The sequence below is a fragment of the Corapipo altera genome, unplaced genomic scaffold (assembly GCF_003945725.1).
Source record: "Corapipo altera isolate COAL_440 unplaced genomic scaffold, ASM394572v1 23, whole genome shotgun sequence".
Lineage (NCBI taxonomy): Eukaryota > Metazoa > Chordata > Aves > Passeriformes > Pipridae > Corapipo > Corapipo altera.
In genome coordinates this window covers 18,584,861-18,599,113 of record NW_020884878.1, presented here as the reverse complement: position 1 = coordinate 18,599,113, position 14,253 = coordinate 18,584,861, and the positions used below count along the sequence as shown (strand labels likewise).

The window sequence follows — 14,253 nt, the reverse complement described above, 5'->3', positions numbered from 1 at the left end:
TGGTACCGGCGGGGACCTGAGCCGAGCCGAGCCGAGCCGAGGGCGGCCTGCAGTGCCGGCATGGTGCTGCAGGAGCCCGCCGGGGCACGGAGTCAGTCGGCTGCGGGGGGAGGGGCTGCTGCTGCTGCCCCCGCCGAGGTGCAGCTGTCCCGGCGTCGCTGGGCCGTGCTGCTGCTCTTCAGCAGCTACTCCCTGTGCAACGCCTTCCAGTGGATCCAGTACGGCAGCATCAACAACGTCTTCGTGCGCTTCTACGACGTGAGCGCCTTCGCCATCGACTGGCTCTCCATGAGCTACATGCTCGTCTACATCCCCCTGCTCTTCCCTGTCGCTTGGCTGCTGGACAAGAGGGGGCTGCGCCTCGTCGCCCTGGCTGGCTCGGCCCTGAATGCTGTGGGCGCCTGGGTGAAGCTGGGCAGCATGAAGCCGCATCTCTTCCCCGTCACCGTCCTGGGACAGGTCATCTGTGCCCTGGCCCAGGTCTTCATCCTGGGCATGCCCTCGCGCATCGCCTCTGTCTGGTTTGGCTCCCACGAAGTCTCCACCGCGTGCTCCATCGCGGTCTTTGGGAACCAGGTAATGGGCATCTGCTCCTCGGCTGGCCAGGCATGCGGGGCTGTCACCCACCTGTTGGGAGACTGGGAGTGCTAAGGGGGAGAACCAGGGAGGGGGAAGAGATGCACAGGGCCAGGAGGGCAGCAGCAGTGATAAGAGGCACTTACTGGAAATTCCCGCTGGGAAATGAAGCTGGTACCTGGAAGGACACCGCTGTGGGCTGATGCTGACGACAGAGGCAAGTGGGACCTAAGTCTACAAAGTTTGGGGCAGGATGGGGGTTGGATATTATTCTGGGTTTGAGAGATGTTTGACTCAGAGTCTTCTCCAGTGCTCTCCTCTTCCAATGTTTGTGAATTTCCAGTCCAGGGTTGTGATTTAGTAAAACCATGGATGGGCTGGAGGGAAATGTACAGTGCTGAGAAACATACTTTAGGCAGTGTCCTTCAAACCTCGAACTGCAGTTGCCTTTGGACTTGACACTGCAATATCCTCTTCCTGCTGACAGCTGGATGGGGCAAAGGAGATTATCTGTCTGCTGAAAACAGTATTTGTCACTGAGCCCTGGAGGAAAAGGACTTTAGCACTTTCATACCTCTTAGAAGTAGATACAGTTCCACTGCTTTTTCAAAGCAGTTGCTTTGAAAAAAAGAAAAGTTCCATCAGGCTAGTGTGAGGTCAGTTCCCCAAGCACTCTTGCATCAGCATGGGTCAGGGAGGCCCGTGACCCACACTTGCTCAAGCTGTGACTGTCTTTTCTTGTAGCCAGCTAGAGCTCAGAGGAGATACATTTTTACACAGCTTTGAAAGGATCAGGAAAATAGCTTCTTGACCCTTGCACTGAAACGCGATCATACCAGTTGAACGAAGCAGATAGGCCAGTACTGATGCAATGGGGCATAAGTAGAATGAATGTGGCTCCGCAGCCCTGACATGAAGAAGAGGGAAGCAGAACCTGGTATTAGCTGATACACTGGACCTGTTCCCCTTGCTTTGATACCTAGGTACTCCCCTACACATGACTCTCTGCATCACCCTGGACCATTCAGCCTGTGAGTGGCTGCCATTCAGATTTGAGTGGTTTGCAGTTCTGGTAGCTTCTAAAGCAGGCTTCTTCTTCCTGTGTTTCTGTATTTATTTAAATACTGCTGAGGGAAAAAGAGGTGAATGCTTGGAGATGGTATTTGAAGGACTGAAGGTTGCAGAACACCACTAGGGAATTAAGGAGACTGCTTTACATTTTGAAAAGAGAAAACATATTTATCTTTCTCTGAGTGCATCTAAGCTTTCCTTTTTGCTCTTATCACCCATTCTAGCGGGCTGGGTTTTATGTGTTTTTAAATGAATCTTTAGAGTGGAAGGCATCTAACTTGGCATTAGCAAATAAGTAACTCAGAGTTTTGCTGTCAGACTTTTTAAAAATTATTCAAGTGGAATTACTCAACAGTGTGCATAAGAAATCTAAACAGTGAAGCTGTCAGCCTGTACTATATGCCTCTGTGGAATCCTCATCATCCTAAAAGAAGCAGCTTAGCATAACGGTTGTGAAAAGCAAACTTTGGCTACACTTTTGGTGTCCCACACTGCTCTGCCAGTTGAACTGACGTGACAGTGAGACTTCAGTTCAGTACATAGTCTTTTCTTTGTAAGCTCAGACTTTCCTCTTGTGGAGCATACTCCATAGGAAAGACCTATTAATTCCCATAGTCAAGGGTCCTGAGATGCAGAATCACAACGAGTGAAAAGTAGCTATTTTGTTTACTGATGATGTTGGGCAGTGGGAAGAAATAGAGGCATCCAGTTTTCCTGACTGCAGTTAAAGAGTGCGTGTTAGGGAGTGTTGGCAAAGAGTATAATAGAGTGGTTTTGTAATTGCAGTATGTTGGTATGGCAAGTATGCTCAGTCCTCTACAACTGTATGGTTTTCCTTTCCTTGCCATGTTGCTTAGTTTAATTATTATTATTATTATTGAATACCAAGCACTGTTGTCTCTCTCCATCAAGAACTGCAAGTGACTACATGAAGAAGTGGGACAGAGTCACTGCTTCTTTATTTGCTATACCTGCCCTCTTTCTGCTTCTACCCTCTTGGCCTTAGGCTGTACTTCAGCGGTGCAGCCCTACCTGCTGGCTCATCTGGGTCTGCCGAGGCCAAGTCTCCTCAGGATGTTGTTTGCTGAGTGATGGTAGTCTTTAGGTTCAAAGTTAGCCCTGAATAGTAAATCATTGAATCAATCAGACCAGGTGTTAAAACTCCTTTAAAAAAACAAACAGTCCCTAATACGGTATTAGAATCACCTCACTTGTTTCTGGCCATGTGTTGGCTGTGATATCTGAAGTGCAAAGAAAGGTTAGATTGAGCACACTTGAATACATGCTGGAGAGCTTCTAGAACATCTGTGGAGGAGGTGATCACATTGACTTGTTTACCCACTGCTGATTTTCTTGGCATTTTACTTTTTTGCGATCTAATAAGAAGATACACAGGTGTTTTTCTCTTCCTTTTTCCTTTCTCCTTCAAGTTCATGTAAGGGTAAGTATAGAATAGAGTTTACATGTTGTATGCTTTGGCATTATTATAGTAGTGTTATTAAAATATTACTCACTTCTCAGTGCTTGAAAGACTAGGAAAAATCTATATGGGGAGTCATGCTCAGGCTTAAGTTCTGGGGTAAATAAGCAGAAGTGTTACAGAAAGTTCATTAATGTCCTTCAGATTTGTTTGAATATTGGGAGGAATTTGTCTGACATGCTTCTGAAATACAGCCGTCAGTAGCAGTGTGCCTGCTATGTCAGCAGTGTTACTTGTGGAAGAGCTCGGTGCTGGATGTCTGCATGAAGCCCCACACACAAGAGGCAGGTAGGGGAGAGCTGTTTGCCTAAGGCCATGCTTCCATTTGGGTGTATTGATTCATCAGCTGGTTCCAGTTCCTGGTTCAGACCAGCCTGAGAGGTCTGAACAGACTTCTAACATCTACACTGGAGAGAGATTGTCCTCTCATTTTCTCTGGTGACATGACCGCAGTGGGAAGAAATGCTTTCCTGAGGTAATAGCATTTGGTTGTATGTGCTTGTTGGAACAGCAGATCTTGCTCCTTCCTTTGGCACACTTGCTCTTCTGTCTTTTGGCGATGAGGATGCACGTGGTGCTGTGGCATGACAGAACTAACACAGTGGTGGGGATGTTTAAATAACAAGTTAAATTCTCATGGCTTTTTGAAATTTATAAGCTGGAGTCTGATGGCTGGGTACCAGCTCTCTTCTTCAGCTGCCATAGTGCGTGCTGGACTGCTGTGCCTACTGTTTTAGGCGTATCTGTCTCTTTCTAGTTCATCTCCATGTTGTCACTTGATGGGCAAGGGACGTGGGCACCATGCAGAGAAGTGTATAACTGTGCTGCCCATGGACAAAGAAAGAACATTTGTGGGTTTGACTTTATATTGCTTTGCCACCAGTGTTGGGGTTTTTTTCTGTTGAGGGAGACCTTGTTCCTGGTTCTTGCTGTTTTGACAGAAAGAAATAAGTAGCTGGTGGGAGTAAAGATGTGGGGGTGTTAAATGATTTTTTTGCAGTGATTTTGCCTTTTTTTTTTTTTTTTTTTTAGCAGGGTGATAAAAGGTGGTGATGTGGTTTTCGAGGAAAGAAAACTTCAGCCTCATATTAAGCTCCGCGTCTGGAGAAAAATGATGTAGCACCTTATTGATCTTTAGGTCTGTCCCTATTCTGATGCAGCTACTATGTGAGTTCAGAGGTTTAGGGCTTCCATAACAGAAACGACCTGAGACAGAGCTTCTAGGTGATATCTGCAGCCTGCTGGGAATGCCAGTCTAGCAGTGATTAGGTGGTGGCTTTTGAAGTGGACAAACTGGATGATAAGCTGTGAATGAAATTCAGGGAGATGCTCTCTCTTTTACTTCTGATGAGTCCTTTCCTTTTATTCTGAATTAGGGGAAAGAATCTGCCTGGGGTAAAGGGTAGGGTGGGTTTTCCTGTGTAATTGGTCTGCAACATGTGAATGGCCATTGCTTTTGTGCTGGTGAGCCTGCAGTGCTGTTTTTGCTGAGTATGTGCTTGTTTGATGCCTCCCTGATAACTCTGTTCTGTACCTTTTGTCCTTCAGGGAAGGCAGTATCCGAAAGTCGAAAAAGCATTGTGGAAATGGAGCATGTCCTATGGAATTCCTGTCTTCCAGTCTCGAGTTGACTTCTAGATTCTTTGGCTGTTCTGTATCTGCTGAAGGCTCCCCATCCCTACAGATGAGATTTGATCCTTGTTAGAAATACAGGCAGGTGGTGATCTGCCTCACTGTCCTCCATAGCTTGGCCCTGTATCTCCCAGAGTTTTAACTATTAGAATAGAGAAGATTTTAGCAAGGAACAGAGAGGAGCTTGTAGTGGCAGTAGTTAATGGTTGACATTCTCCAGCCCTGTCTCCTTTCTCCCTCTGTAAAGAAGGGTGCGGTGGATCAGAACACTTGGATCACAAGGAGTGCAACGTGGCCAACTCTCCAAGGTCCTGGATGTGGCTCATTGTGGGAGGGTGTGCTGACCAAATAGCAATGTGGCTTTCTATAAATGGACATGGGAGCCTGAAATGAACTTTTTTCTACCCATTTAATCTGGTGCTCTCTTCCCAGCCATACACCAAAGGCAGCTCCCACTTCTCCCTCATCAAAGCGTTGGGTTTTGGGAGAAGTTCTGCATGCGAGTTTAAATGAATGCCTGCAGTGTTTCTGCTGGGAGGGCCTGCCCTATGGCACCCTCAGCACCTGCCCTGAGGGATCCTTGGGATTGGCTGTATTCCGTGACTGTAGTAGGTCCTTGACCAAAGTATTATATTCTCGCTGAGGGTTCCAGCAGCAGCTGAGGTAGTTGTCAGAGCTGAAACCTGTCTCTACTTTGTTCTCTCTCTTGTCTACTGCTGCTTTTTTTCCTGCGTTTTGTTTATTTCCCTGCAAAGTGGGGGAAAGTGCATTCAAGGCTGACAGGCCCTGAATGACTTGCATAGGTCACTGTGCAGTATTGCATCATATTAAGCATTATGAGATGATGCCACAGAAGCAGAAGTGTGATGAGGAAGGGAGTTTGCTTTGCTTACAGAGGAGCTTTGGTTGTGCAAACTTCAGACAAGTTTGAAAAAAATTGTCTTCCACATCAATGGGAGAGTAAAAAGAGCCTAAGACCTATCTTATCTTATCACAAGGCTAGATTACAATTTTTCCTTTCACAACTTGGGTCCTTTCTGTTTCTTAAAACACTTCAAGAAATTTGTCTAAACTGTGCAAATACAAGCTGTGCAAATATGTACATTGACTTCCTGACTATCTAGATTTCAACAGTCTCTTTTAATTTTGCTCTCAGTGGTATGGAAGAAGCATATTCTGGGCAGCAATCCATACAAAAGTATACTGGTAGGAACTGGCATCTCCTGCTTTAAATAGCTCCTCAGTTGTGTGTTTTCAGTTCTACTGCAGCCTTTTGTATAGAAAGGCAGCTGAGACTTGTGCTCTTAGCAAAGTATCGGGAAGTCGATGTGCAATTGGAATCATGGGCTGTGAGAAGCGGGTGGCTGGCTGCTCTCTGCGCGTTGCGATACATGAGTTGTAGGGTCCGAAAGTTTAGCTCTTCCTGTGAAATGTCATAGTTACAGCCTAGGAGGCACCCGTAGTTAGAAGAGGAGGGAGCACCATAAGGCAGAGCTTTGATACACAGACAAGAGTAGAGGAAGAGTCTGTGGAATAGGCTCTGGAGCTCTAGAATAGGCTTCTCCTCAAATGGCCTCCCTGGGTGAATCCAGGGGTGATCTAAGTGTGATGTGGAGTGTATCCTCCTAACTCTCCAAAGTCTTGTCTTGGAAACTTGGTAAGACTGTGCTGAAATCATGGTGTCTGAAAAGCCTGTTGGATTGGTGTTTATCAGTGCATAATCTTAAGATCTTTTGATTGCTACAGTTTCTACCCAGTTGGCCAGACCAGCAGGCTGCTGGCCTTGGGCTTTCCTGTGACTCCTGCCTGTGCTAGGCCTCTTAAAAATTCACATCACTTTCCCTTCCTCTGTTCCTGATTCGAATATCTGGTAACAGAGTAGTTTGGTGTGTTTGTGTGTGAGTGGTGTGGATTTTCTATTGACTTGTTCTTTTGAACTCCTGGATGAATACCAGGTAGTCCTGATGTTTCGTAGAAGAAATTAGTTGAAATAAATTGTTTAATATCTTCCACTCGTAATGCTTCTGACTTTTGCTATGTGAAGAGGTTCTGTTGATGTGGAAACCTCCAGTAAATATCATGTCATGAATGCTGGCCCAAGACCTTCTCTTTCTTGAATGTTCTTCTTCCCCAGTGATCATTTTTTGGCCCTACAGACCTGTCATGTGTTCTGATTTTGTTGTGTTTGAAGAGTTTCGACTTGGTTTGTAAAGTTGTTCTGCTGGCTTTTTTGGTTTAATTATGGTTTTACGTCAGACCAGTCCAGCTTGCTGCCATTTTTCTTTGCTTGAAGGAGTAAGATTCAGTTTTTGATTTAGGTTATGTTCTTGGTTTTTTTGGTTTGCTTGTGGTTTAGTTTTTTTAATTTTTGTTTTTTACTTAACTGTAGTTCTTTTATTCTGTTCTAAAATATTTTGCTAATATGCTTTAGGCTTACAATGAGCCTCTGATGCAGTATCTTTGCACAGTCCAAATGCCACTTGCAAGCATTTAATTTTTAGGCTTTTTTTTTAATTTCCTTTTAACACGCTTCTTTCCTCTTAGGCAGCTTCCTCTTGTGAGTTATATATTGCCATAGTGCTTTGGAGGGTGGTTTTTTTTGTCACTGCTACAAGGAAGCTGAATTTGAGTGCAGCACAGAACCATTCTGTGATATTGATTGTAGTCACACTGTGCTGCTCTAGGTCTAAATCACAAATTGCGCTGCCTCTTATAAGTTCTCCTCAGAAAAGAGTATTTATGGAATCTAAAAATTGCAGTCTCTGCATCATCCCTGTAATGACACTTATTTAGCTTGCAAGGGCATTGTCGAAATTTCTTACTGTTGTATATTTTTTGCTTTTGCAGCATCTCTCTCTTTCTATCTTTTAACATTTTAATTGACCTTCTGGGTTTGGTGGTCTCCTCTGTCAATATCTGTACTTATGGAATTTTATAGGGCTTTTGAGTGCCTTTGCTGATTCTTAGTTTTTTTTGAGGTGGAGGTCCACCTCCTGCCCTTCACTCTTCCATCGATCATTCATTTACAGATTTTATGCTGATATACCACTGATTATCTTCCTTCAGTAGACTTTGAGTATACAATCTCCTAAAGTTAAGAGATCTCATTTTCCATTTCAAGACTTTGGGTACATTTGTACCATCTTCTTAGCTACTTGCTCTTGGTTTTGTTGCCTATTCTTGTATACACTTGAATCTCGAATATGATGTTGTTGTGACTGGTCCTTGACAAAATTCAGGTAGGAAATACATTCCTTCTGTCTTTAACCAGCCTTTAAATAAAAAGTCGTCTGAACAATGCACTCTGTTGTCATTGTTGATTTCCTGGTAGTCTGTTTAAAAGTTACCCCAAAGCCTTTTTAAAATAAAGTGCCAGCAGCCTGGTTCCTGAAGAGAGATCCTTGGAGATCAGGGCAGTCCTGGGGGTTTTGAGTGTGAGGACGTTGAGTGATGTGCCAAATTTTGGGAACTAGAGCCTATCTCTATAGGTCTTGGACTCCTTTTTGCCTATATAAAGGTTGAAAATGCTGGTAAGAGGGACTGCGTTATGATCCCTTATGACTGATGGTCTTTGTGAGAAGAGTAGAACAGATTGTTGCAGAACCAACCTTAGTTTTACATTGCTTTATTTTCCCTCATGTGAAAGGTGTGGAGAAGGGAGAAAAGTTATTTTTGTCTTTCTGAGTTATCTTTTGAATTTTCTGGTTAATCGGTTACAGTGTTGTCTGTGGGCTGACGGTGATGCGGGTACTGGTCTGCTGAGAACCAGGCTAAAAATCTCCTTGTGAAAGGTAAAATATGTGCAGTATAATATTCTTCATGTTGTTGAGAGCTTGTCTTCATTGGTAAAAATGGTATGACTAATCCAGGGTTTGTGAGTATCCTTCAGGAAATCTTCAGTTTTGGCCAGATCAGAGAGATTCATCGTCACAGAATTAATAGCATCAGTTGCTCTGAAATATAAAATGTAGTTCCTATTGCTGTGATTTTTTTGTTCATTCTACTACCAAAGGTATAATGAACTCTTAATGGATAAAAGTGATTCCTTTCTTTTGGTAGGAGAAGGGAGAGGACAAAACATCCATTTATAGTTAGAAAAATTGTTCAGGTCTTCTGAAAAGGCAACAAGTAGTGTCCAAAAATGCTAAGTCTGTGTCACATTGGGTAAATTATGACTGTAGGACCTCCCAGGAAAGGATTTCTGAACAGTTTGCACAACAGACACTCAATACTTTCTCTGCTAGGTATATCAGATAGATCCTTTTTCGGGAAGGAACAGCTAGAGGGAGACCAGAAAAGATTGCATCTCAGCTGTGGTCCTGGAGAAATTTATGTCAAAAGTCAGAATAAAGCATGATCTCCCCTCCTCTCCTGTTGTTGTTTAGCTGCTGTTCAGCAGCTCATGTGGTTAGCGTGTGATTGCAGAGAGAAGTAGGCCAAGAAGCATGTAGCACAGGAATCCAGCCTAGTTCTTCCAAGAATTAAACAGTGGTAAGACAAAGGATCAATTTCCGGAAAAGTGTTTATAGACCTTATTTGTTAAAGGGTGTAGGGAACATGTGAGACCTGATATGTAAGAGGCAATAGGAGTCTTCCCTTGAATGGAAAGGAGCTATGTTGACAGTCTCTTCCTCTAAGGTTGAACCTTTGGGAATGCTACAGAGATAGGAGTGAAGCCCAGGGTGGCTCTGTCCTGGGCTGACCATGCACACCAGAGCCATAGGCCTGCACTTGGCCACAAGCAGAGCAAAATAAATGCACTGCAGAGACAAGCAGGCTTTTGCCCTCTGTGAGCTTCTGTGTTTAATGCAGTTACTCTTTCTGTGCAGCTGCAGGCTTGTGCAGAGGAGGGGAGGCATGCAATCTGAGGAGGATCAGAGCTTGAAGCCTCTAAGCCAGCTGATAGTTGTGCTCACTGATAGTGGGCAGTGCAGAGGAGGAGAGCTGGCCTGACTCGCTGCGATGAGAGGCTGAGAATAGACCATGTCTGAACAAAGTTGAGCTTTGGCAAGTTTGGTCCTGTGTCAGGGGCTATCTATGCTGTGTGGGTGTTAGGAAGGTTTATCCTTCCTAATGGTTTAAGTTTCCTCCTGAGCTCTTTCAATCCAAGCTTGACTTGATGGCACAACTTGCGTCTGTCTTCAGTCCACGTAAACAAGGCTCAAGTGTTCTCCTTCCTGGCAGTACCCTGAACTGATGGGGCACATCTGTAATCTCTTGGTGGCTATTCCCCCTGGCTCCCTGCAATGTCCCAGCACCAAGAATGAATTTAGCACAGGTATCTGTTGCTGATCCTTACCCAGGCTATTCCAGGTCCCAGTGGAGGGCATACTGTTTGATACAGACTAAGTTTGGCTAGACATGGTTGAAAATTACTTTTTTGTAAGCTAAATAGGGTGTCTGAGGGTAGCAGATATCTCTGTTTGAAACATAAGTGTTCTTCCTGTCTCAAAAATCCACCAGCTGGATGAAGGAGTAGGAATTTTGTGGAGAGTTTTCTCAGGCTGGATGGCACAAGCTGATTTTTATCTCAACTGTCAGATATGGCAACTGAAATGTATTTGGTCTGAGATTTTTATCCTGGCCAATGAGTGGGCCTTCCAAAATGAGGCATTTGAGAAACATGGAGATATGACAGAGAAAGCACACAGAAAGCATGAGTAGGTTTTGCTAGAAGGCAACCTGGGCATCATGTCTGAGCTCATGCCTGGGTTACAGGGCTCTTGGGACATCTGATCTGTGTAGCTTATGTGCTTTGTTGTGATTTATGGGCAGCATAGTACTCGCCTTTCTTAGTCCTTGCTTTCTATACCTGTAGAGTCATAGACCTTTTCCAGTGACTGTGAATACATTGAGCACTGCAGAATCCTTTAGGGAAGCAGTTGGCTAGTGGGGCTGTCTTGTTGCTGTTCAGTTGGCTGTGAGGCATAAACAGCATCCTCTCCAGTCCGTTGCTCTGAAACAATGAGTCATGGTTGTGCTAATTTATTCCTGTCAATCTAATATTTCCCATAAGGAAACACTAAATGGAGTGGACTTTTGACTATATCCTCGTTTACTCATAGTGTCATGAGTTCAGTGGCTTTATAGAGGTTATATTGGTGTAGCATGAATAACCACTGTTTTTTTAAGCTGCTATTCAGTCTTGGTTCAGTTAGCACTATACTGCTACTGTTAGTGCTTTCCTACCTCCAGGCAAATAGCGTAGCCTGCAAAAGAGATTGGAAATCTCTGTTTCAAGCAAGAATGAGAATGAATGGCTGCATGGCCACCTGGTATCTCTCTTGGATGCCTTCTCAGTCCTTCCAATTATTGAATGCTCTCGTGTGTGCCTGGTCACTGTCCACAACAGCAAATATAGGCCTAAATCAGGCCTGTGTTGCTAAGTGAGGGTGTTGCTAAACAACAAAAAAATGTTTTTTCCCCAAACATGGGTGAGTGTGCAGAGCCTTGAGAGCAAGCAGGAGTTGAGTTTTAGCATGCCTCTTTTTCAGATGACCAAGATGCCTGCAAATGCTTGGGAAGAGTTGGGGGAACAGGTAAATACACAGTCCTTGGAAACCAACTGGTGATTGAAATACAGGCACAAACAGTGTAACTCAAGGAGTGGGGAAAAAATGGCTTTTGTAGGCTCCTCTGCAGTTTAGAGTACTCATGAATATGCTGAGTGCACTTTGGCTCCCACTTTATGAAGAGTGTGCTCCTAAACACTGAAGCAGTGATTTCTTCTCTCTTCCATTTGAGAGTGGCACTGAAGGTCTGTGCCACTGTCAGTCGCTCTCATTGCAAAGTGTGTGGCAAAGCCTGTGGTGCTGCATCACTTTGTTGCTGAACTGAAGAAATAGCTGCGGCCTAATGTCTTCACCAGGCTGCATGCTGACACTGCAGGAGCTTCTCAGCTGAACATATGAGGGGCTTTTGGCACAGTAGGGACTCTAGCTGTAGGAGTTTCTTTTTGTAGCCCTTCAGAGCATTTTACCAGGGTCAGTTGCCAAGCCCCATCACAAAAGCAACCTCAGTGTGTAGGATACGTGCTGTCAGCACTTCTTTTGATTTCAACCTTGTTGTTTTTCTGTGTTCTCCTGGTGGTCATAGGGTGAGTCTTGTCTTGGGAGGGTGCTCGTTTGTGATAGTGTCATAAAGTGACTGAGCCAGATTAATATCTCACTTATTATGAGTGGGCAGGTTTCTCTCTTGGCCCTCTCTCCTTGCGCTTGTCTGGTTGGAAAATAAATTGTTTCAACTCATTAACCTAGTAAAAATTGTGGTGGGTTTTGATGGTCTTGTTTTCTGCCATTTTTAATGAGCAAAATTGGATTACCGGGTAATGTGGTCAGCATCAGAGCAGGTGCAAGGTAAGGAGTGGGATGTGTGTGTGGACAGGAACATACATGCATGGGGGAGGTCAGGGGAAGCAAGACCTCCATTTCAATGGAGGCAAGTATTCATTCTGCTCAATTCTGTTGTAAAACTTTGCCTTGAATATCCTGACAGTTGTAAGTGCAGTGGGGGAACCTCTCTTATGGCCTAATTGCAAAGGGTAGCTGGCTTTATCTCTTAATTTTTGGGTGGTAAGGAAGGTTTTCATCTTGGTTGTGAAATCGGATTAGATGCAGTTGAGCCTTTACTGAGCTATAGGGTGGTGGCAGTGTTGTGGTTTCATGTCATGCCTCTGTTTATCCCCTCTCTCTCTTGCTCAGCTTGGTATCGCTGTGGGCTTTCTAGTCCCTCCAGTTCTGATTCCTAATGTGGAGGATGTGGAGAAGCTGGCCTACCACATCAGCATCATGTTCTTCATGACTGCAGGTGTGGCATCAGCCCTATTCATCCTGGTCATCCTAGGTAAGGAGGTGGGAGCATGCACAGGAAAACAGGTGGGACTGAGAAGATCAGCCTGTGTGTTTGAGGGGGCTGTGTGCCAGGAAATGGGTGGGGAAGGTCATCTGGTGATGCAGCATGCAGCTGACAGGGTCATGCAATACCCCATCTTGCTGCTTCAAGTCCTTGATGAACTGCACATGTGAAGGGGAGTATAAGAGGTTGTGAATGAGCCTGCCAAATTGTTCATTTAATCCTTTGCCTGCTTAATAAAACCCTGGCATGAGTAAATCCTTTAAAAGCCAAGAGAAGTCTTCCAAGTTTCATAGTCATCTTCCCTGCAAACAGAGTGCTGGGCCTTGGGTTGTGCCTTGGACCTGAAGACCTCCTCAGGGTAGAGAGAAAGAGGCAGGTTATATGTTCTCTTAGGAACAAGCTGTTCCTAAGAGAAAAAAGGTAACTAGTTATGAGTGGATAGAAGGAAGCACTGAGGGCAGTAGCAGGAGACCAGAGGTGCAATTCTCCTACTTCATGCTTAATCCATGAAGTAGAAGCCAAATCTTTAGCATGAAAGACTGACATGCTCACTGGAGAGCAGACATTGTCTACTGAACTCCATGGAATTTTTTGGATAGGCTCCTCTTGCCAGTTTGTTCATGTTACCGGTGGTTGAATCAGATGTAGACTTCAAAGAATCTGGGGCAGGGAATAGACAAGGTGCAAGAATGGTTGTCTAGCACCTGGCACAGCAGAATTGCCTGTGACTGGCAATTCTGGACACTAATGCTAGTAAGGGACAGCAGATGACTTGGCCAGTCTAAAAAGTTCCAGGCCTGAAATAAAAGCTGGCATACATAGGTCATTGCTCACCAGGCACTGGACACTTCAGAGGCCATCTTTGCTATCTGACTTTTCCTAATCTGCTTTGGCATTTGTAAATCCACATAATATTTTAGCAGCTGGCTGATCATCCTTCTGAAGACAAAGGAATGAAATGCAAGGCGTTTTCCTAGTGGGAGGAGTTAGTGTTGGAGACAGCCTGTTCTCTCCTGTTCCTGGATGAGTTCATGCATGAAGATCAAAGCTTAAGGACACTAGTGTGTTTTGTGTGCTTGGTTTTACTAGTCTCTCTGCCATCCCTGAAATGGCTCTACCCACAGTGTGTGCTCAGGGCTCCTGATGACACCATTACAAACAGGTATACTTTGTGTCTGATTTCAGTCTTCAAGGAGAAGCCCCAGAACCCTCCAAGCCGAGCTCAGGCCTTGATCCAGTCAAGACCAACGGCAGAATATTCCTACGTGCAATCAATCCTCCGTCTGCTCCGCAATGCCAACTTTTTGCTCCTTATGGTCACTTACGGTAAGGTCTGGCCTTTCTCCTTGTGCAATTATCACTCCTCCCTCCCTCTCTGTGCTCTGCTGGATCAGTAACTGGCCAGAGTTGTTTTAGGGGAGCATGAAGATTACTGTCCTGCCACAAACTAGGAATCCTGATAGCCCAGTACTCTTAGCAGTAGTTACAAGCAAATGCCTAGGGAAGAATACAAGCACGGCAAGTTCACAGAGGACAATATACCCCCACTACTGTTCTCCCAGACTTTGGCTGTTTTTTGTTCAGGGGATTTCTTTATCCTGTTCTTTCTTCCTTATCCTGTTCTTTCTTCCTTATCCTGT

General features: G+C 44.8%; 1 protein-coding gene across 1 annotated transcript in view; it reads left to right on the top strand.

Moving 5' to 3' along the window:
- The window catches only part of FLVCR2 (feline leukemia virus subgroup C cellular receptor family member 2), a 29,315-nt gene continuing 15,062 nt past the window's right edge, over window positions 1-14,253 (top strand). The window contains 3 exon segments of the mRNA XM_027637671.1: window positions 1-576; window positions 12,460-12,601; window positions 13,799-13,939. Of these exon segments, the coding sequence (XP_027493472.1) occupies window positions 61-576; window positions 12,460-12,601; window positions 13,799-13,939 (799 nt within the window). The 5' untranslated portion in view covers window positions 1-60.